The 22,040-nt window shown below is 47.5% G+C and overlaps 1 protein-coding gene across 2 annotated transcripts in view; it reads left to right on the top strand.

The window, feature by feature from the left end:
* The window catches only part of AUTS2 (activator of transcription and developmental regulator AUTS2), a 1,114,656-nt gene extending 1,111,247 nt beyond the window's left edge, over positions 1–3,409 (top strand). For both annotated transcript variants that reach the window (XM_028109914.2, XM_028109913.2), the window contains exon 19: positions 1,318–3,409. In XM_028109914.2, coding sequence (XP_027965715.1) covers positions 1,318–2,566 — 1,249 coding nt within the window. In that variant the 3' untranslated portion in view covers positions 2,567–3,409. The remainder of the gene's footprint in view (positions 1–1,317) is intronic.
* Positions 3,410–22,040: the final 18,631 nt, after the last annotated feature.

Below are 22,040 nucleotides of genomic sequence, written 5' to 3'. Positions count from 1 at the left end.
TTCGTCCTTCAAGACAGTATTTTAATAAAACTCTCTTAGCCAGTGGGAGGACACTTAATGGCGTTCAGCTCTCCGCGGTAAACCACCACAGTGAGGTGGGCCTAGCCTGGACCGGGAGCTTTCTTTGGGCAGTCCGTCACTGACGAGAAGACGATGTGGCCACAAACCTTTTCACATCTTTCTTCATGGAGTCAAAATGGCCTTTGCATTCAAGTCCCGAAACTTAATAAAACCCACTCTTTTTTATTCTTACTTTTTGAAGATGCTCCTCTTCTTCACCTTGCGTGTTGGCTAGAAACCAAATTTGTAGGAGAACCCTCCTTGATTCTCTCGCCGTGGCCACCCTCACCCTTGCGAGCTGCCAAGCCAACCAGGTGCCTTGCTCCTCACCTCGGCCCCATCTGTCTTGGGGCGGCCCCTGCCACGTGCCCACTCCTGTCTTCCCTCTTCCCGTCTGCCTTGTGGTCGTCCCGTGCTCGGCATCTTCTGCCCCGGATTCTTCAGCCCCCGTCCCAAACAGGTCCCTAAGATTCTTCTTCCACATTTCCATTCCCAGATTCTCTTAAAATTGTTCTCCATTTGTCCCCTGAGGCCTGGGGACCCCCCTTTTCCTACTGTCTTTCCTCCATCTTCTCAGATTGCGGTCTTCTTGTCCTTCCTGAGGTGGAAGCCCTGTTTGCCACCCACGAGCCCTGAACTTGTGGTTTCCCTTCAGAGGCCCCTCACGTGCTGCATCTTGGAGGATGCTCTGAATCTGCATCCTTTACTCTGAGACAGGTCACCCGTCCTGATGTCCGGAGCTGGAAGCTACCATCACGTTCACGTCAGACCCTTCCTTCCCGTGTCTCGGTTATCACGAAGGTGGAAGAAAGGTCGTCTTTGTGTTCAGGCTGCTCAAGCTTTCTTCTTAACACTAAATGATCCTAGGATTCTAGACAGGCGGGCTTATCGCCGCATCACTGTTATTGGCCACGTTGGTCCACGTCCACGTGCCGAAAGCTCTTCGTCTGTGGTCTTGATGGAGGCATGTGGATCTTACATACAGAGAGAATTATTTCCCCCTCAGGCCCTCCTGCTCCCCTCACCCCTAGCACTTCACCCCTGTAGAGCTTCCTCTAAAATCTAGGTGAATAGGCTCAGGGTGGCTGGCTCTGCCGTACAAAGGGCCCATCCAGCGGCCTCGGTGACCCCGGGAGCCAGACCCGAGCCCGTCCTTCTCACACCACCATTTCATCGGCAGCCCCTCACCAGGCCGGCAGCCCCATTTCACTTGCTTCTCTGTTTCCCTCTCTCTCTCTCTCTCTCTCTCCCCCTCAGGGAAAGCATTGAAAAAAGACACTCCAGCCACCCTTCACCAGCACCTATCCTCCCGGTGAGCACCTTGGGACATAACCGTAGCTCCACTGAACAGATCAGGGGTCATTTGAACACTGAGGCTCGTGAGAAAGACAAATCCAAAGAGAGGGAGAGAGACCACTCGGAATCCCGCAAGGACCTGACCGCCGACGAGCACAAGGCGAAGGAGGGCCACCTGCCCGAGAAGGACGGCCACGGCCACGAGGGGAGAGCCGTGGGTGAAGAGGCCAAGCAGATGGCCCGGGTGCCATCACCCTACGTGCGGACCCCCGTCGTGGAGAGCGCCAGGCCCAACAGCACCTCGAGCCGCGAGGCCGATTCGCGCAAGAGCGAGCCGGCCTACGAGAACCCCAAGAAGAGCTCTGAGGTCAAGGTGAAGGAGGAACGCAAAGAAGACCACGACCTGCCTCCAGAGGCCCCGCAGACCCACCGGTCTTCGGAGGCGCCTCCTCCAAACTCCTCGTCCAGTGTGCACCCAGGGCCCCTGGCGTCGATGCCCATGACGGTGGGGGTGACAGGCATTCACCCCATGAACAGCATCAGCAGCCTGGACAGGACTCGCATGATGACTCCTTTCATGGGCATCAGTCCCATCCCGGGCGGAGAGCGGTTCCCGTACCCTTCTTTCCATTGGGACCCCATACGGGACCCTTTGAGGGATCCCTACCGAGAACTTGACATTCACCGGAGAGACCCGCTGGGCAGGGACTTCCTGCTGAGGAACGACCCTCTCCACCGTCTCTCGACTCCCCGGCTGTACGAAGCCGATCGCTCCTTCAGGGACAGGGAGCCTCACGACTACAACCATCACCACCACCACCACCACCACCCTCTGTCCGTGGACCCTCGGCGGGAACACGAGCGCGGGGCACACCTGGACGAGCGGGAGCGCTTGCACATGCTCAGAGAAGACTATGAGCACACGCGGCTCCACTCGGTGCACCCCGCCTCCCTGGACGGCCACCTGCCGCACCCCAGCCTCATCACCCCAGGGCTCCCCAGCATGCACTACCCCCGGATCAGCCCCACAGCGGGGCACCAGAACGGACTGCTCAACAAGACCCCTCCGACGGCTGCGCTGAGCGCGCCCCCGCCGCTCATCTCCACACTGGGGGGCCGCCCCGTCTCGCCCCGAAGGACTACTCCTCTGTCGGCAGAGATGAGGGAGAGGCCTCCTTCCCACACTCTGAAGGATATTGAAGCTCGGTAAGGAGAGAGGGACCCGAGAGAGGAAGGAGAAGCTCTACACCAACATGACGCAGACTTAGAGAGAGAGAGAGAGAGAGAACGGACCGCTACCACAGACTGGGGGCCACGTGCCCCTGCCTCCTCCCCTTGTAAAAAATGTATAGACTCAGTGCAGATTTTGAAATGGTTTTTGTATATTATATGTTGAAATTTTTCAGATCTTTTAGCCAAGTCCTATGTTCTCATGTCCCCAACTCCTTTGGTTTCTCGTATAAAACTTTTTTGATTTGAACCAAAACAGTGAAGATGACAGACACACACCGACGTGGCGGTAACTGGGGAGAGAGCAACAGCAGGTGCACACCAGGCAGCATGTGGGGCTCCTTCGGAAGGAAGGGAAGGCCGTGTACATAGTTATGTAAAAAAAAACAAAACAAAACAAAAAAAAACATTGCTTCGTGAGCTAATGGTTCATATATGCAAAGGGTAAGATGAAAGCTTTACTTTGTACAAATGTAAATAGATAAAGAGTAAGTAACATAATACATTAATACTTCTTAAAATGTGCTATTTGCAAACTTAATATGAGCGAGCGCGGTCGGCTGCGGCTGTGTTCCCATATATCGTTCTAGACAGCTAAACCCTTCAACTATGCAATGAATGTTAGGGCTTCTCTCGAAAGCCCTCCTGACTCAAAGGAGCCTTTTCAAATCCATTTACAACATACTTAAGGTCATATTTTCCCTGAACAAGCGCTTACGTGATATGACTCTGTTTTCCTTGCTTGTTTTTTCAAACGGAGGAACCTCCTATTTTGCAAATCGGACCCCAGGCTGAAAACTTGGCTTCCGAAGTTGTCGCTTGTGGGCCGTGGTGGTGGGGGGTGGAGTGGGGAGGGGGGTGGGGAGACAGGACAGCCAGTGCCAGGGGAGGATGGGAGTTGTCAGATGCCAAAATCAGGGGACACACAGGCCGCCAAGCATCTCGTCACCATCAGTCACGTGATTTCACACACACCTCATGTGGGAGCCATGCTTTTTTTTTTAGGGTGTCCTAGTTCCTATCTGTACACACCCTCCTTGTTTGGTAACGAGAGGTGGTTACACCCAAACAAATCCTGAAAGAAAGCTTCACGTTTTCTCAGATGATGGATATGTTTTTCACTGTCCTCGGTAACTGGTGGATCGAAGGTGGCGCATCTGCTCATGTGGCTCGCTGGGCTCCCATTGGTAAGAAAGTCTGGGAAGAGCCACAACAGGTCGATCGGGTGCCGCCATGGAGAGTCCCGGAGGGCGAACAGTGGCGGAGACAAAGTCTTGTGTGTGCGTGTGGTTTTTAAGTTCGCATCAACCTTAATGTGTCTTCATAATACTTTTATAATACATTAAGCCTCTTGTCTACATATTTGGAGAGAATATGACTTTACTAGCAGAGAAATAACACTATATCTTGTCTACTGGACTGTAAAATATATGTATGAAATAAAATTAGTTCCATTGGGTCTTCTAGTATATTAAAGTGCTATCTGATGTTGTTATCCTGTTTTTGCAAAAAAGAAAAAAAAAGTTAACTACAGACCATTGTTTCTAATAAGCAGAGAGATCTATTTTAGTAGTAAACTGAAGGTTTAGTGGTGAGCTTCAGATTTTGTGAACTCCGGATGTTGTGCAGTGGTTATTTTTGTTTTGTTTTGTTTTGTTTTTTTGTTTGGTTTTTTTTTTTTTTTTTTTTTTAAAGACAGCAACTTAAAAAGAAAAAAAAAATCCGAGGGATATGAACACTGGAACTGTAGTGGTAGTTTTCAGTATTGTAAAGAGATTGTTCTATACAGACCTTTTTGCTGTTTATCCTGTATGTAATAAAGTCCTTTCTAGACCCTATGTGAAAAGACACGTGAAAACCGACTGACTCTTCAGCATGTTCTCATCGGTGGAGCCTTCTTGTGTAATGTAAACTGTGCCATGTTATTAAAAAATGTGAACCAAGCTTCCAGCTGCTTGTGTGTGTGAGATGGCCATCATTACCTTAGGGAAGAAGCCACACTTGCAAGACCAGGCTCTTGGAAAGAAACGTCTTGAACCCAGCCCGAGCGAGGATGCCAGGCTGACCTGCGTGGGCCGGTCGCCCTACCTAACGCGGTTAGTGACCCGCCGATTAGTTTCTGTAAACCTTTGTGCCCCGCACCATCAGTTGTGGATCTTGTGTTCTTTTCATTTTTTTATTTTGGGGATGGTATAAGCAAAACACTGTTCAGTCACGGGAAGGGAATTGTGGATCTTGCAGGTGATGGGGGCCGACGGGGGGTGGGGGGGATGGGCCTGCCTCAGAGCTCGGCAATTCACTTCATCCACGTTGATGACACATCTGATTTTGGGGCCTTTGACGACAGTCTTTGCTTGCTCCTTCTTTGGCATTTCAGTCTGTGGACTCGGTCAGTTGTATGTTACTTCCAGACCTTTCCGATATTTTCTTCCTGTCTCTACTTTTTTCTGTGTCTCATTGAATGACCTGGCCTGTCCCTCCTCCGTTTGCAGACGGGCCCACCCCACCCCCTGCCCCGTCCTCTAAAATCTGTTTTGTTTTTTCAAGATGTAAGAAACTGTTCATTTTTCTTGTGTTGACCTCATGAAATTGCTGTTTGGATGAGACTTGTTTGGATTGGTGTTTGTTCTCTCTCGGGGAAGGCATGGAAGCGGCCCAGGTTAGCGGGATGCAGACAGCTGCCGTCCAGGGCTTAGACGCAGAAGTGATCGGCAATGTGGGCTCGGCGTTTGTGGCCAGGGAGCACCGTGGACTCTCCCACACGGCGGGGGGGGGGGGGGGGGGGCGCGGGGAGACCGTGCTGGTCAAGGGACCCGGGCTTGCAGGCCTGGAAAGCCGATGGCAGAGCCATAGAGACCCACTTCTCTCGGCTCTGCTTTCCCGTTAACGCCCGCCTCCCAGACCGGAGAACGTAACTGGAAGAAAAACGAGTGGATTGGAAAACACGACAAACACCGTTTTCCCAAATCGGGCAGTTCTTGGGATCCTGCCCCACCACCACCCCAAACTGTGCGGCATCTTGATGTGTGAGGCTGGCAGGCTTCCCTGCCTCCCACTCAATGTGCACCATGCCCGGCCCATCTGCAAAGTCAGAACGTAGAAGAGTCAAACTCTCAAATCAGTCATGGTATCGAATCCCTGGGGTTCTCTTCATCTCCACCTTTGCATATTTTCCCTCTAATTACGTTCAGCATCCCGGCATTGATGGGGACTAGCACCAATTTGATTTCCTGCTAACCTATAGACGCTCTAATTATCTCCACCGCCTTTGACTGACAGTGATCTTGGTACCCTTCTAATGGTACATGACAAGTAAAGTAGCGAATATAATGATGCAATAATTACCATTTTGGATGGATATTCGCAACAGCGTTCCCTGTTTATCCTCTCCCGCCTCAATCAAGGTGGAGGAGAGGAAATCAGATGTGACTGTTGATGTTGCATACATTCCTAGCATAAGAAGCCACGTGGGACGGGATTTGGCTCTGCGGCGGGGGGTGTTCGAGACCTCGGGAGCATGGGTCCATGCCGAAGACCCCACGAGGACTTGAATCAATCAGCCGAAGGAAAACAGGGCAGTAAAAGTGACGTGGGCTCTCGCATGTTGTCTTTGTAAACTTTCCGTCATATCGCCCTATAAAGTTCAGAGCGATTTCTTGGACATTGGGAAGTTTTCTTTCAGTAGAATAGGGCTGTTTATTGGATAGGAAATTGCATCCTCAAAGACAGTTCCCACACTGTGACCTGCTGGCCGGCCTAACTTTGGCCTTAGGGCAAGTTCAAAGCAAGGGTGTATAGCATCTCACCTCCCAGCTGCTGGAAGCTTTCGCTAAGGAGCTTGGACGAGGAATCAGGGAGCCCTGCAGCCACCCCTGGGCCTTCCGCTTGCAGTGACCCTGAATCACAGCCTCTCTGGAACCATTTCTTAACATGTAAAATGAGACCTTCTGAACATAGATCTAAAGACATGCAGGTTGTGAGCCCAGTGTACCCCAGTTTGGCTTGAGTTGCGGGGAGTATGGGCCCAGAGCCAGTAGAAAGTATAAACTGGATAGAGAATGGCCCACACAAAAGAGAAAGTCACCTTACTTATTTTTTTGCAAACTCAGTCCCAATTACAGTGTCCTAGAAATTCTTGCCGAATTTGGCGGGACCCAAACAGAGTGGGTTGGTGGCTCCATGTTTCCTGACTCAGCCCCCGTGTTTCTCGCCCGGCCTGGGGAGGGGAACTAGGGCAGGGTCACTGGGGTCTTGACCCACTCTCCTACCCAAAGCGCTCACTGACTCTCCGAGGGACACAAGCTGGAGTTTAGCCTCTGAGCCTGCATTTGGAGACGGCGTGGCCCAGAAGAGCATGGGACCAGAAGACTTCAGAGCCCACACTCACGTCCCAGGCGGGCACAGGCTGGGCCGAAAGGCCTCTGTTACCTCTTCTGTAACTTGAACGTGTCGGCTGATGATACTTAAGGCTCTTCAAGCTCTGTTTGGATTCTGTATCCACGTTGGGCCTCGGGTTCCTTTTTAAACCTTCATTTGCCCCACTCCCAGTGCGTCTTGGCAACTTCTCTTCTGTTGGTCGGCAGAATCTCTCCCCTCTCCTCAAAAGGCCCTGGGGTCAGAATCTGAGCCACCTGCAAGGTCATACTCAGCTACCTCCAGAAAGCCTCCCCCAAGCGCTTCATTTCACACTGACCCATCCTGCTGGAGGCTTCCCCTCAGCCCTTCCTGTTCTGGGGGACCTCAGGCCTCATCTTCTCTACTGTCCCCCAGGGCAGGGCCTGAAAGGTGTGTGTCCAGGGAAGGCCCCGGGCTTGATGCCCCGGGCCGGGGCCAACCCCATGACTGCACAGCCCTGGCCGGCACACACCTTTCCCACATACGTCACGGTGCGGTACCCCCACAAACCATAAGCCTGAAGCAGGTTTGATTGAATACCCTTGTGAGGTGCAATGAGGGCCTTTGTTTTATTCCATTCTCTTCTAATTCATTGTTGTTGTTGTTTTTAATGTGGCTACAACCCACTACCTCATCCTGCGCCTTTGGGAATCACAGGTCTCAGTCCCTAGTTTGAAAATAAGATCATGGAAGGACTCGTCCAGGTTTTAAAGGATGCTAAGACACTGGGCTGAGGAGCAAGGCTGGGCTGTCTTGTCCCACAGCTGTTCCCTCTCCCTAAACCACCCTTCACGCTGCTGCCAGCTCTGTTCACAGGAGTCCTAGCTTCCAGAGCCATCCCAGACGTCAAGAGGTCACCAGAGTGGAGCCCGAACTCCCCACCTGGCCCTGGGTGGGAGCCTGGCAGCTTCACCTCCCCGTGCCTTCCCCCATCTCACACCAGCCCCTCTGTGTCTTTGTTCCCAGTGCTGTCTCTTCATCTGCTATGAGGAGGTTCACTTAAAAGGCCTTCACCTCCAGGAAGCCTCCCCCGACTGCCCTGCGTCCCCCATCATAGTTAACTGCCTAGGCTAGTATTTCTCAAGTGTGGTCCCCAGACCAGCAGCAGCACTACCTGGGAACTTGTGAGAAATACAAAGTCTCAGCCCCCTCCCTCTAACCTCCTGAATCTGAAACTCTGAGGCCCGGTGACATGTGTTTTAACCAGCCCTCCAGGTGGTTCTGATGCATAATCAAGTTGTGAGAACCAACTGGATCAGACCATGGGAAAAGGTCAAGGGGGAAAGTTCTAGCCAAAAGCTGCCAAAAGAACCATCAGGTAACAGAAAATGAATCCGGAGAAGCTGTGTTCTCTCTGACTTTCCAGCCTGATCCATGATCCCACTGGATCACAGGGAGATCGTAACCCTGTTTGAGCCAGAAAACGCATTTTCGGCTTCCTGATTCCTCACTTGGTGTGCCGTCGCTAATTCATGCGTCACTAACAGCATGAAGTTAGCAGGAGGGAGGCTTGCCTCCCCTTAGCAGTGACACAGCTGCACCATTCTAAGTGCTTTTAACATGTATTATCTATTCTGGATGTTTTCAAAGGCCTTATAAGGTACACCCCCAATCGGACAAGTAAGGAAGCGAGGCCCAGACAGATAAAGTAATTTGCCCGCGTGCGGGTGCCTCACCTGGATCCAAACCCAGGCAGTCGCCCCTGAGAGCCTGCACCATAACCATGGCCCTGGTCACCAAGGCGCCCTGAGTTAATGACCCGTAGAAAAAACAATTGCAGGGACATTGTTTACCCCTTAACACTTCCTTGTAATGAGGCCCATAGAGATTCGGGGGCTGCACACCAGTTGCCTGAAATAAAAAGGAGGGAGGAGAGAGAAGGAGGGGGGGAAGGAGGAGAGGGAGAGGGAGGGAGGAAAAAGGGAAGAAGGAGGGGAGGGAGGGAGGAAGGAAGGAGAGGGAGGAAGGAAGGGAGGGAGGGAGGAAGGAAGGAAGGATGGGAGGAAGGAAGGAGGATTGTGCACGGCTCAATGATGAGAATATGCCATGAACCAAGGATTATGATTAATCCAAGTCTGTACATGGAAGGTTGACTTAAAAAAAAAAAAATGGTGGCTTGTGTGGTCCAAAGCAGCCCTGGACGTGTTGGATTTGGCCCAGAACGATTCTAGAATGCAGAAATCTTCTGTAGGCCAACCGGAAGTCCTGCCCCGGCAGAGCCCTCGTGCCCTAGGGGCCATGTGCCCTGAGCTGTCTGCAGCCCCCTCCGCGCAGGTTCCTTCCACGTGAGGCCACATCACGGAGCAGCGGGTGACTGTGGATCCCCGCAGATGGTTGATAAGGAAGTTCTTGAAAACAAAGTGTTCTCATATCTAATTAGTCAAACAGAACCCAAGCTCCAGACAGTGAAGTGACAGCCTTTGACAGTCATAAACGAGCATTCCCCTGTAACAGGATTTTCATCCATTCTGACGGTCCTCACCCCAGTGGGTCTGTCATAATGCAACTGAGGATGCCGCCCGATGCCGTCCCCACACCCCGACAGCAGCAAAGACTCCTGCCTCCGTCCATGGCTGTGGACTGGATGGACACTGGACATGCGTGGAGGGAGTCCCGTGAGCCAGGGAAAGACAACCAGGTGACAAGTTAACCGAGATAATCATGGGCAGGAGACGATGGTATGAACAGTGCCGAGGTTTGGTTGGGAAGCTCAGAGGGAGGTGGCCTCTCGGGAAGGCCTTTTCAAGCCCCCCCATTTCAGCCAGGTTCTGCTGCAGCCTGCACTCCTGGGCTCCCCCGAAACCCCCTTCACCGCTGGGAGGCCCGTATAATATGGCCTCTATTCCTGAGAATCCCCAGTCGGTGGGAGATGCATCACTGTCTTTTTTAATTATTTTTTTAAGCTTTATTTATGAGAAGAGAGAGAAGGTGCATACATGAGCTGGGGTGAGTGGGCGAGGGAGAAGCAGGCTTCCCGCGGAGCAGGGAGCCCGACGTGGGGCTCGATCCCAGGACCCTGAGACCACGACCTGAGCAGAAGGCAGATGCTTAACCGACTGAGCCACCCAGGCGCCCCTGTGCATCACTGTTTTCTTCCTGCCATCCTGCCAAGGGCCGAACCGTGAGACTTTATGAGCAAAATTTCCAAGGTCTCTCTCTGTTCCAACAGGCGATGTTGATGTGGCAGGGTAGAATTTTATTTGCGGACAGTCAAGGAAGAAAGGAAATGGCAAGATAAAAACAGAGAAGTGTGAAAGAGCACATGAAGGAGCCCGAAAGCCAAATCCAGAAAGGCTTTGGGGGGCCCGGGACTAGGGGTCTCACATGCTAAGACTTTAGGCTTTGCCCTGTGAGCAGTTGGGCACTATCGAACCTTCTGTAGGTGAAGCCTTGGGAGAGTAATCTGGTGCCAGTGAGGGTAGATTCCACTCGTCAGGGAAGCCAAGCCCTGACGGTTCCACACGCCTGCATCCCATAGGCATCCTGTGTCCACTGCAGCCCCACGTAGACATCCGGGAACGTGAGGCAGAGCAGCAGGATCTGAACCCCGTGGCCTCCATTCACCTCTCCGCAGGCTCAGTCGGGGCTCCCACCAGGGGCTTCAGGTCACCTCTGGGCATCCGGCCCCCCTCTGCAGGTTTCCACCCCCCTGGGGCGCCCATGCCTTTATCCCCTCTCCGGCCTCCTTGCCTACACCCACAGGGGTCAAGAGACAGTCCCGAAGGGCAAGACCTTGAATCTCCCCACCCCCACTCAGGGAGGGAGCACTCAGCACTCAGAGCCTCAGCAACCCCCTCTGCCCTGGACCTGGGCAGGCATCTCCTCGGCCTCTGGTTCACTCAGCCCCATGCCCTTCTGCCCACCGTCCCCTGGTCCTCTGGTCATGTTCGCACACACCCCCTTCTCCATCTGCTCTTCTCTGGGCCTTCCCTTCTCCCCCCTGCTCACCAGGAGGAGCAGGGGGCCCCTGCGGCTCTGTAAAAGGGGTGGTTTCCCTCCCACATCCTCTCGTTCTGGCCTGAACAGCAAGGTCGCCTTGCTCTGAGAACCTCTCCCTGCCCCTCCGTCCTTCTGGTCAACATGCTTCCGTTATAGTTCTCACCCGCGGTCTCGCCCCGGGCTCTGGGGTCATCCCTCCTCCTGACTTGTCAGACACCTCCCCTTCTGACCCTTGTCCTGGTGGTCACGCCCTGGCCCGCTGCCCCCTGGATCCTCGCTCCTCACTGCCCTCCTTCCCACACGCTTGCTCCCCTGTCACTTTGTGGAACCACCCAGCACACAGGCCCACCCGGCCCTGGGGAAACACGGTTCCGGTCCCCCCAACAAAACCCGGCCGCAGTCAGCAACTTCAGGCAGGCGCTCGTGCTCGTGCAGGTCCTGTTTCCCCCACTCTCCCGGGGCACTCGTGCCCAAGGGGTCGGGGCTGACCGCCCACCACGGATTCCTGCTGGCTGGCGTTCTGGGAGGGGAGACAGCCTCCCGCGAAGCTCCTGGCAACCAGCTCGGGCCCAGCGCTCAACGCGCTAGTCCTGGCAACTGCAAGGCACAGACCCCAGCCTGCCTCTCCCCCAGAGAAAGACCAAGACCCTCTCCCCAAACCAGGAACGCCCACTGGAGCCATGGTTCTGCCACGTCCTGGGGCTGTTGGATCCTGGCCCCTGCTGACTCCATGGAAGGAATCTGAAAGCCCCACTGCCCAAGGTCAGGGGCTCCGTCCGGGAGACTGACCCTGCCTGTATCATTGCTGGACTCGGGCAAGAGGCCCTTTCCCTGGACACATGCACACACACGCACGTGTGCACACACACACATTTATCCCCGTCACTTGGGAGCTGGCTGCACCCACTGTCATGGGACAGCTCCTTCTCCCCCCCACCATCCTCTCAGGACCCACCCCCCCCCCAGGCCCCAGGGACCCGCTTGTCCACACCCCTTGTCCTGGGACCTCAGGACAGCAGTGTGTAGCTTCTGAGCACCATAATGGCTCTGGTTGCGCCGTACCCACATTGAAGACAGAGAACAGGGAGGCTTTGGGTGGTGGGCACCCTTGGAGAAAAGAAAGAAACTAATTAACATGTCAAACCTTTCCTCTCAAGATGGCCTTGATACAGTGGAGTCTTGACTATGCAGTATTGTCTCCCGGAGCTGGGCTTCCAACGGCTCCCTTGCCTTGCTGTTCTAGCTCACGGTTCTTGATATACACTCACGAGTTAGTGAAACACTCACAACTGTGTGCATGTGGCAACATAGGAGGATTTTGCAATAATACAGCTATTATTACTCTTTTTAAAGTATTTATTTATTTTATATAGAGAGAGAGAGAGACAGAGAGAGTGCAGAGCAGGGTAGGGACAGCTGGAGAGGGAGAGAGAGATTGCAAGCAGACTCCATGCTGAGCTTGGACCCCCAACGCGGGGCTCCATCCCACAGCCCCTAAGCTCATGACCTGAGCCGAAATCAAGAGTTGGATGCTTAACTGACCGAGCCACCCAGGCACCCTACAGTTATTATTACTTTTAAATTTCTATATACATGAGACCAGATGTAAAAAGAATGAAGCATAATACTGATTCCTTACACTGATAACAAACTAGATTTGCTCATTATATCTGTATAAAATATTTAATAATATTTAGAACCTCAGGGTGCCCAGGTGGCTCAGTCGGTTAAGCGTCTGCCTTCGGCTCAGGTCATGATCCCGGGGTCCTGGGATCGAGCCCCACATCGGGCTCCCTGCTCAGCGGGGAGTCTGCTTCTCCCTCTCCCACTCCCCCTGCTTTGTTTTCTGTCTCTCTCTCTGTCAAATAAATAAATAAAATGTTTAAAAAAAATAAAAATAAATATTTAGAACCTCAAATGGCACTATTGAATAAAACAGCATGATTTAAATAATTTTTATATAATATAGAACTTGGATATTCACTAAGTATCATTTATATTTTCTCTTTTATTTAAGAGGTAATTCTGAATTTTTATAAGTAATTAAAATATGCAAAATACATTTTAATTTTTAAATATTTTCTTTACTCTCTTGGTGGAAACATTTTGTATGTTTTAAATAAAATTATTTTATTCTTCAATCCCTTAGGTCAGGGGGTCAGTGTACTTTTTCTGGAAAGGGCCAGAGAACAAATATTTTAGGCTTCATGAACCATAGGTCTTTGTTGCAACCCCTCAACTCAGTTATTGCAACAGGGAAGCAACTGTGGACAATACGGAAATGAATGAACAGACTGAATTACAGTAAAACTTTACAAAACAGAGGGTGGGCCAGATTTGGCCTGTGGGCCACAGTTCGCTGATCCCTGCATTTGACCATCGAGAGTAAGTTCAAGTCAACTTCATGTTGGAAAATAGAAAATGCAAAAGTGAAACCCATGAAAGAAAAAAAAAAAAACTGGGGAAAAAAATAAAGAGAAACATATTCAAAGAAGGTTTGCTTATCTTTGGAAAGCATGAAAGGGCAGAAATCTGTCAAGCGTGATCTCTATACAACTTGCAAACTCAATGTCACACATTGCTCAGATCAAAACGTTTGAGATCATTGTAGAGTAGCATTTAGCTTAAGAAAGAATACAGGGAGATCCCATACATGTTCTGCTCAGTTGCTCTCAGGGCTAACACTTTGCAAAACTGTAGTACAATATCACAACCAAGGTATCGACCCCAATTCAATCCACCAATCCTGCTCACATGTCCCGATTGTAGTCATTCTCACCTGTGCGTGTCTGTTAAGTTCTCGACAATGGGTCATATGGTAGCTGCATTTTAGGTTTTCAAGAAAGTGGGAAGCTGTTTTCCAGGGTAGCTGTATCATCTTACATTCCTACCAGCACCATATGAGTGACCTAGTTTTTAAGTACCTTCGCCAGCATTTGGTGTTGTTACTTTTTTTTTTTTAATTTTAGCTATGCTGGTGCTATATAGTGACCTCTCATTGCCAGTCTTTTTTAAAGATTTTATCTATTTATCTGAGATAGAGCGAGAGCGAGAGAGAGAGAGAGAGAGAGAGAACACAAGCAGAGTGGAAGGGCAGAATGAGAGGGAGAAGCAGACTGCCCGCTGAGCAGGGAGCGTGATCCCAGGACCCCAGGATCATGACCTGAGCTGAAGGCAGATGCTTAACCAAATGAGCCACCCAGGCGCCCCAGTGTATGATTGTTCTTAATGTATTGTTGGATTTGGTTTGCTACTATTTTGTTGAGGATTTTGCATCTATATTCATGAGAGATATTGGCCTGTAGTTCGCTTTTTTGGTGCTGTCTTTATCTGGTTTTGGTATCAAGGTGATACTGGCCCTATACAATGAATTTGGAAGTTTTCCTTCCTATTCTTTTTTTGGGGGGGGGGTAGGAATACTTTGAGAAGAATACGTATTAACTCTTCTTTAAATGTTTGGTAGCATTCACCTTTAAAGCCTTCTGGTCCTGGACTTTTATTTTTTGGGAGTATTTTGATTACTGATTCAGTTTCATTGCTGGTAATTGGTCTGTTCAGGTTTTCTGTTTCTTCCTGCTTCATTTTTGGTAGGTTATATGTTTCTAAGAATTTATCTATTTCTGCTAAGTTGTCCAATTTGCTGGCAAAAAGGTTTTCATAATATGTTACAATTGTTTATATTTTTGTGGTATTGGTTGTTATCTCTCCTCTTTCATTAGTGATTTTGTTTATTTGGGTTCTCTCTCTCTTTTTATGAGTCTGCCTAGAGGTTTATCAATTTTGTTGATCTTTTCAAGAGCCAGCTCCTCGTTTCATTGATCTGTTCTATTGTTTTTTTTAAGTTTCTATATCATTTATTTCTCTTCTAATCTATTACATCCTTCTTTTTGCTGGATTTGGATTTTGTTTGTTCTTCGTTTTCCTCTATATGTTCTCGATTATTAGGACTATACAGTGAGCCTCGATTTGGGGTAGAGTAATTATTTCACTTACAATCTTCCATATGAATTTTAGAATAAGTCTGTCTACAAAAAACATTGCTAGGACTTTGATGGAAATTGTGTTAAACTTATAGAGCAATCAGATGGATGTTGATATCTTTATTATGCTGAGTCTTACGATCCATAAACATGGTACGCCTCTCTATTTAAATTTTTTAAATTTTTATTGTTATGTTAATCACCACACATCACATCATTAGTTTTTGATTTAGTGTTCCATGATTCATTGTTTGTGCATCATACCCAGTGCTCCATACAGAACGTGCCCTCCTTAATACCCGTCACCAGGCGAACCCATCCCCCCACCCCCCTCCCCTCTAGAACCCTGTTTGTTTTTCAGAGTCCATTGGCTCTCATGATTCATCTCCCCCTCCGATTTTCCCCTCCTGTTATCGTCTTTTTTTTTTGCTATGGTGAGTGCTGTAAATTGTGCAAGACTGTTGAACCACAAATCTGTACCTCTGAAACAAATAATGCAATATGTTTTTTTTATTTTTTTATTGTTATGTTAATCACCATATATTACATCATTTGTTTTGGTGTAGTGTTCCATGATTCATTGTCTGTTCATAACACCCAGTGCTCCACGCAGAATGTGCCCTCTTTAATACCCATCACCAGGCTAACCCATCCCCCAACCCTCCTCCCCTCTAGAATCCTCAGTTTGTTTTTCAGAGTCCATCATCTCTCCTGGTTCGTCTCCCCCTCTGACTTACTCGCCTTCATTCTTCATCTCCTGCTATCTTCTTCTTTTTCTTTTTTCTTAAAATATGTTGCGTTATTTGTTTCAGAACTACAGATCTGTGATTCAACAGTCTTACACAATTCACAGCGCTCACCATAGCACATACCCTCCCCAATGTCTATCACCCAGCCACCCCATCCCTCCCACCCCCGACCACTCCAGCAAACCTCAGTTTGTTCCTGAGATTAAGAATTCCTCATATCAGTGAGGTCATATGATACATGTCTTTCTCTGATTGACTTATTTCACTCAGCATAACACCCTCCAGTTCCATCCACGTCGTTGCAAAAGGCAAGATCTCATTCCTTTTGATAGCTGCATAATATTCCATTGTGTATATATACCACCTCTTGTTTATCCATTCATCTGTTGATGGACATCTAGGCTCTTTCCACAGTTTGGCTATTGTGGACATTGCTGCTATAAACATTGGGGTGCACATACCCCTTCGGGTCCCTACATTTGTATCTTTGGGGTAAATACCCAGTAGTGCAATTGCTGGATCGAACGGTAGCTCTAATTTCAACTGTTTGAGGAACCTCCATACTGTTTTCCAGAGGGGTTGCACCAGCTTGCATTCCCACCAACAGTGTAGGAGGGTTCCCCTTTCTCCACATCCCCGTCAACATCTGTCGTTCCCTGACTTGTTAATTTTAACCATTCTGACGGGTGTGAGGTGGTATCTCATTGTGGTTTTGATTTGGATTTCCCTGATGCCGAGCGATGTGGAGCACTTTTTCATGTGCCTGTTGGCCATTTGGATGTCTTCTTTGGAAAAATGTCTGTTCATGTCTTCTGCCTATTTCTTGATTGGATTATTTGTTCTTTGGGTGTTGAGTTTGAGAAGTTCTTTATAGATTTTGGATACTAGCCCTTTATCTGATATGTCATTTGCAAATATTTTCTCCCATCCTGTCGGTTGTCTTTTGGTTTTGTGGACTGTTTCTTTTGCTGTGCAAAAGCTTTTTATCTTGATGAAATCCCAATAGTTCATTTTTGCCCTGGCTTCCTGTGCCTTTGGTGATGTTTCTAGGAAGAAGTTGCTGCGGCTAAGGTCGAAGAGGTTGCTACCTGTGTTCTCCTTTAGGATTTTGATGGACTCCTGTCTCACGTTTAGGTCTTTCAACCATTTGGAGTCTATTTTTGTGTGTGGTGTAAGGAAATGGTCCAGTTTCATTCTTCTGCATGTGGCTGTCCAATTTTCCCAACACCATTTGTTGAAGAGACTGTCTTTTTTCCACTGGACATTCTTTCCTGCTTTGTCAAAAATAAGTTGACCATAGAGTTGAGGGTCCATTTCTGGGCTCTCGATTCTGTTCCATTGATCTATGTGTCTGTTTTTGTGCCAGTACCATACTGTCTTGATGATGACAGCTTTGTAATAGAGCTGGAAGTCCGGAATTGTGATGCCGCCAGCTTTGCTTTTCTTTTTCAATATTCCTCTGGCTATTCGGGGTCTCTTCTGGTTCCACACAAATTTTAGGATTATTTGTTCCATTTCTTTGAAAAAAGTGGATGGTATTTTGATGGGGATTGCATTGAATGTGTAGATTGCTCTAGCTAGCATTGACATCTTCACAATGTTGGTTCTCCCAATCCATGGGCATGGAACGTTTTTCCATTTCTTTGTGTCTTCTTCAATTTCTTTCCTGAGTATTTTATAGTTTTCTGAGTACAGATCCTTTGCCTCTTCGGTTAAATTTATTCCTAGGTATCTTACGGTTTTGGGTGCAATTGTGAATGGGATCGACTCCTTGATTTGTCTCTCTTCTGTCTTGTTGTTGGTGTATAGGAATGCCACTGATTTCTGCCTGCTACTTGACTGAATAGCCAAGACCAATAGCCTGCTACTTGACTGAATTCCTGTATGAGTTCTAGCCGTTTTGGGGTGGAGTCTTTTGGGTTTTCCACATAAAGTATCATATCATCTGCAAAGAGTGAGAGTTTGACTTCCTCTTTGCCGATTTGGATGCCTTTGATTTCTTTTTGTTGTCTGATTGCTGTGGCTAGGACTTCTAATACTATGTTGAATAGCAGTGGTGAGAGTGGACATCCCTGCCGCGTTCCTGACCTTAGGGGAAAAGCTCTCAGCTTTTCGCCATGGAGAATGATATTTGCTGTAGGTTTTTCATAGATGGCTTTTATGATATTGAGGTATGTACCCTCTATCCCTATACTCTGAAGAGTTTTGATCAAGAAAGGATGCTGTACTTTGTCAAATGCTTTTTCTGCATCTATTGAGAGGATCATATGATTCTTGTTCTTTCTTTTGTTAATGTATTGTATCACGTTGATTGATTTGCGGGTGTTGAACCAGCCCTGCAGCCCAGGTCTAAATCCCACTTGGTCGTGGTGAATAATCCTTTTAATGTACTGTTGGATCCTATTGGCTAGTATTTTGGTGAGAATTTTTGCATCCATGTTCATCAAGGATATTGGTCTGTAAATCTCCTTTTTGATGGGATCTTTGTCTGGTTTTGGGATCAAGGTAATAGTGGCCTCATAAAATGAATTTGGAAGTTTTCCTTCCATTTCTATTTTTTGGAACAGTTTCAGGAGAATAGGTATTAGTTCTTCTTTAAATGTCTGATAGAATTCCCCTGGGAAGCCATCTGGCCCTGGGCTTTTGTTTGTTGGGAGATTTTTGATGACTGCTTCAATTTCCTTAGTGGTTATAGGTCTGTTCAGGTTTTCTATTTCTTCCTGGTTCAGTTTTGGTAGTTGATACATCTCTAGGAATGCACCCATTTCTTCCAGGTTATCTAATTTGCTGGCATAGAGTTGCTCGTAATATGTTCTTATAATTGTTTGTATTTCTTTGGTGTTGGTTGTGATCTCTCCTCTTTCATTCATGATTTTGTTGATTTGGGTCATTTCTCTTTTCTTTTTGATCAGTCTGGCCAGGGGTTTATCAATCTTGTTAATTCTTTCAAAGAACCAGCTCGTAGTTTCGTTGATCTGTTCTACTGTTCTTTTGGTTTCTAGTTCATTGATTTCTGCTTTGATCTTTATGATTTCTCTTCTCCTGCTGGTTTTAGGCTTTCTTTGCTGTTCTTTCTCCAGCTCCTTTAGGTGTAGGGTTAGGTTGTGTATTTGAGACCTTTCTTGTTTCCTGAGAAAGGCTTGTATTGCTATATACTTTCCTCTCAGGATTGCCTTTGCTGTATCCCAAAGATTTTGGACACTTGTGTTTTCATTTTCATTGGTTTCCATGAATTTTTTTAATTCTTCTTCAATTTCCTGGTTGACCCATTCATTCTTTAGTAGGATGCTCTTTAGCCTCCATGTATTTGAGTTGTTTCCGACCTTCCTCTTGTGATTGAGTTCTAGTTTCAAAGCATTGTGGTCTGAAAATATGCAGGGAATGATCCCAATCTTTTGGTACCGGTTGAGACCTGATTTGTGACCTAGGATGTGATCAATTCTGGAGAATGTTCCATGGGCACTAGAGAAGAACGTGTATTCCGTTGCTTTGGGATGGAGTGTTCTGAATATGTCTGTGAAGTCCATTTGGTCCAGTGTTTCATTTAAAGTCTTTATTTCCTTGTTGATCTTTTGCTTAGATGATCTCTCCATTTCAGTCAGGGTGGTGTTAAAGTCCCCCACTATTATTGTATTGTTGTCAATGTGTTTCTTTGCTTTTGTTATTAATTGCCTCATATAATTGGCTGCTCTCATGTTCGGGGCATAAATATTTACAATTGTTAGATCTTCTTGTTGGATAGACCCTTTAAGTAGGATATAGTGTCCTTCCTCATCTCTTATTACAGTCTTTGTTTTAAAATCTAGTTTGTCTGATATAAGGATTGCCACCCCAGCTTTCTTTTGGTGTCCATTAGCATGGTAAATGGTTTTCCACCCCCTCACTTTCAATCTGGTGGTGTCTTTGGGTCTAAAATGAGTCTCTTGCAGACAGCATATGGATGGGTCTTGTTTTTTAATCCAATCTGATAGCCTGTGTCTTTTGATTGGGGCATTGAGCCCATTTACATTCAGGGTAACTATTGAAAGGTATGAATTTAGTGCCATTGTATTGCCTGTAAGGTGACTGTTACTGTATGTTGTTTGTGTTCCTTTCTGATCTTTGCTGCTTTTAGGCTCTCTCTTTGCTTAGAGGACCCCTTTCAATATTTCTTGGAGGGCTGGTTTTGTGTTTGCAAATTCCTTTAGTTTTTGTTTGTCCCGGAAGCTTTTTATCTCTCCTTCTATTTTCAATGACAGCCTAGCTGGATATAGTATTCTTGGCTGCATATTTTTCTCGTTTAGTGCTCTGAAGATATCATGCCAGTCCTTTCTGGCCTGCCAGGTCTCTGTGGATAGGTCTGTTGCCAATCTAATATTTTTACCATTGTAGGTTACAGATCTCTTCTCCCGAGCTGCTTTCAGGATTTTCTCTTTGTCTCTGAGACTCGTAAGTTTTACTATTAGATGTCAGGGTGTTGACCTATTATTATTGATTTTGAGAGGGGTTCTCTATGACTCCTGGATTTTGATGCCTATTTCCTTCCTCACATTAGGGAAGTTCTCTGCTATTATTTGCTCCAATATACCTTCTGCCCCTCTCTCTCCTTCTTCTGGGATCCGAATTATTCTAATGTTGTTTCGTCTTATATCACTTATCTCTTGAATTCTGCCCTCGTGATCCTGTAGTTGTTTCTCCCTCTTTTTCTCAGCCTCTTTATTTTCCATCATTTGGTCTTCTATATCACTGATTCTCTCTTCAGCCTCATTTATCCTAGCAGTTAGTGCCCCCATTTTTGATTGCACCTCATCAATAGCCTTTTTGATTTCGACTCGGTTAGATTTTAGTTCTTTTATTTCTCCAGAAAGGGTTTCTCTAATAACTTCCACGCTTTTTTCAAGCCCAGCTAGTATCTTTAAAGTCATGATTCTGAACTCTAGGTCTGACATCGTACTAATGTCCGTATTGAGTAGGTCCCTGGCTGACGGTACTACCTCTTGTTCTTTTTGCTGAGGTGATTTTTTTCGTCTTGTCATTTTGTCCAGAGGAGAATAGATGAATGAGAGAACAAAATGCTAACAGGTTTACAACGTCCCCAGCAAATATACTGTATACAAATCAGAAAAGACCTGAAACCAGGGGAAAAGAAAGGGAAAGAAAGAAAAAAGAAAGAGAAAAAAAAGAAAAAAAAGATAAAAACAAAAACAGAACAATACAAAAAAAGCAGAATGTGATCAAATATGATCAGGCTAGTGCATATGTCAGTGCCACACACTAGATTTTGGGCGTATTTTGGTCTGTTAGAAAAAAGTGTCTCCTAAAATTTTAAAGGAAGAAAGACATATATGTACAAAATAAGGGTTGATACTATGAAGGGATAGAAGATGACTGTAAAGATGAAAATTATAAAAGATTTTATAAAAGGACTTGATAAGAAGTTGTTTGAAAAAAGAAAGAAGATTTAAAAAAAAAGAAAAAAGGGAGAGAATGTGATCAGGCAGGAGACTAGAACAGAGTCATACACTAGTGATTTAGGGTATATTTTTATCTGTTAGAAGAAACTGTATCTCAAAATTTTAAAGAGAGAACAACTTATATATATATGCCAAAAATAAGGGTAACTACTATGAAGGGATAAAATATGACTCTAAAAATGAAAAATAAAAAAATTTTTTTTTAAAAGAAATTGATAAGATGTTGGTTGAAAAAGGGAAAAAGAAAAAAAAAACCATTAACAAAAATTAACTTTGATGAACTAATGAATCACGGTAAAAAAAAGCCATGGATTCTATGTGCAGTATTCCCCTAGCGCTGGAGTTCTCCCGTTCTCCTTGATCGGTAAACTTGGTCTTGGCTTGCTGGCTGTTCGTGCTGATCTTCTGGGGGAGGGGCCTGTTGCTGTGGTTTCCAAATGTCTTTGCCGGAGGCTGAATTGCCCCGCCCTTGTCGGTCCGGGCTAAGCAAGCTGCTCGGGTTTGATCTCAGGAGCTTTTGTTCCCTGCAAGCTCTTGGTACAGCTTTGGGGGACCAGGGCGAAAATGGTGGCCTCCCAATCTCCACCCGGAGGAGCTGAGAACTCGGGTCCCCGCTCCTCAGTGCGCCCCCAGAGATAAGCAGTCACTCCCTTGTCCCCAGTCTCCGGCCGCTCTCCGTGCTCACCCGGCCTGTGACCGAGCGTTGCTATCTCTGGCACCCGACCCCGTGTGGAGTCTCCAAACCCAGCAGATCCCTGCAGTGCGTTCCCGCACCGCTCCTCCCCGGGAAGGAAGGGGAGTCTCCTCGGATCTGCTGCTTGTTGGGTCCCTGCTGGAGGAGCAGTGGCCCGACTGGGCCGCGGATCACAGTTTATGGCAACCCCGAGCTGAGAGCCCGCGCCTCGGCTCCGTCTCTGCTGCCGGCTTCCCCGCTCCAA

The sequence above is a fragment of the Eumetopias jubatus genome, unplaced genomic scaffold (genome assembly GCF_037043125.1).
Source record: "Eumetopias jubatus isolate StellerSeaLion01/CBP00866 unplaced genomic scaffold, mEumJub1_p1.0 scaffold_12, whole genome shotgun sequence".
Taxonomy (NCBI): domain Eukaryota; kingdom Metazoa; phylum Chordata; class Mammalia; order Carnivora; family Otariidae; genus Eumetopias; species Eumetopias jubatus.
Note: the sequence above shows the minus strand (reverse complement) of the source record. Positions and strands in the feature narration are given on the sequence as shown.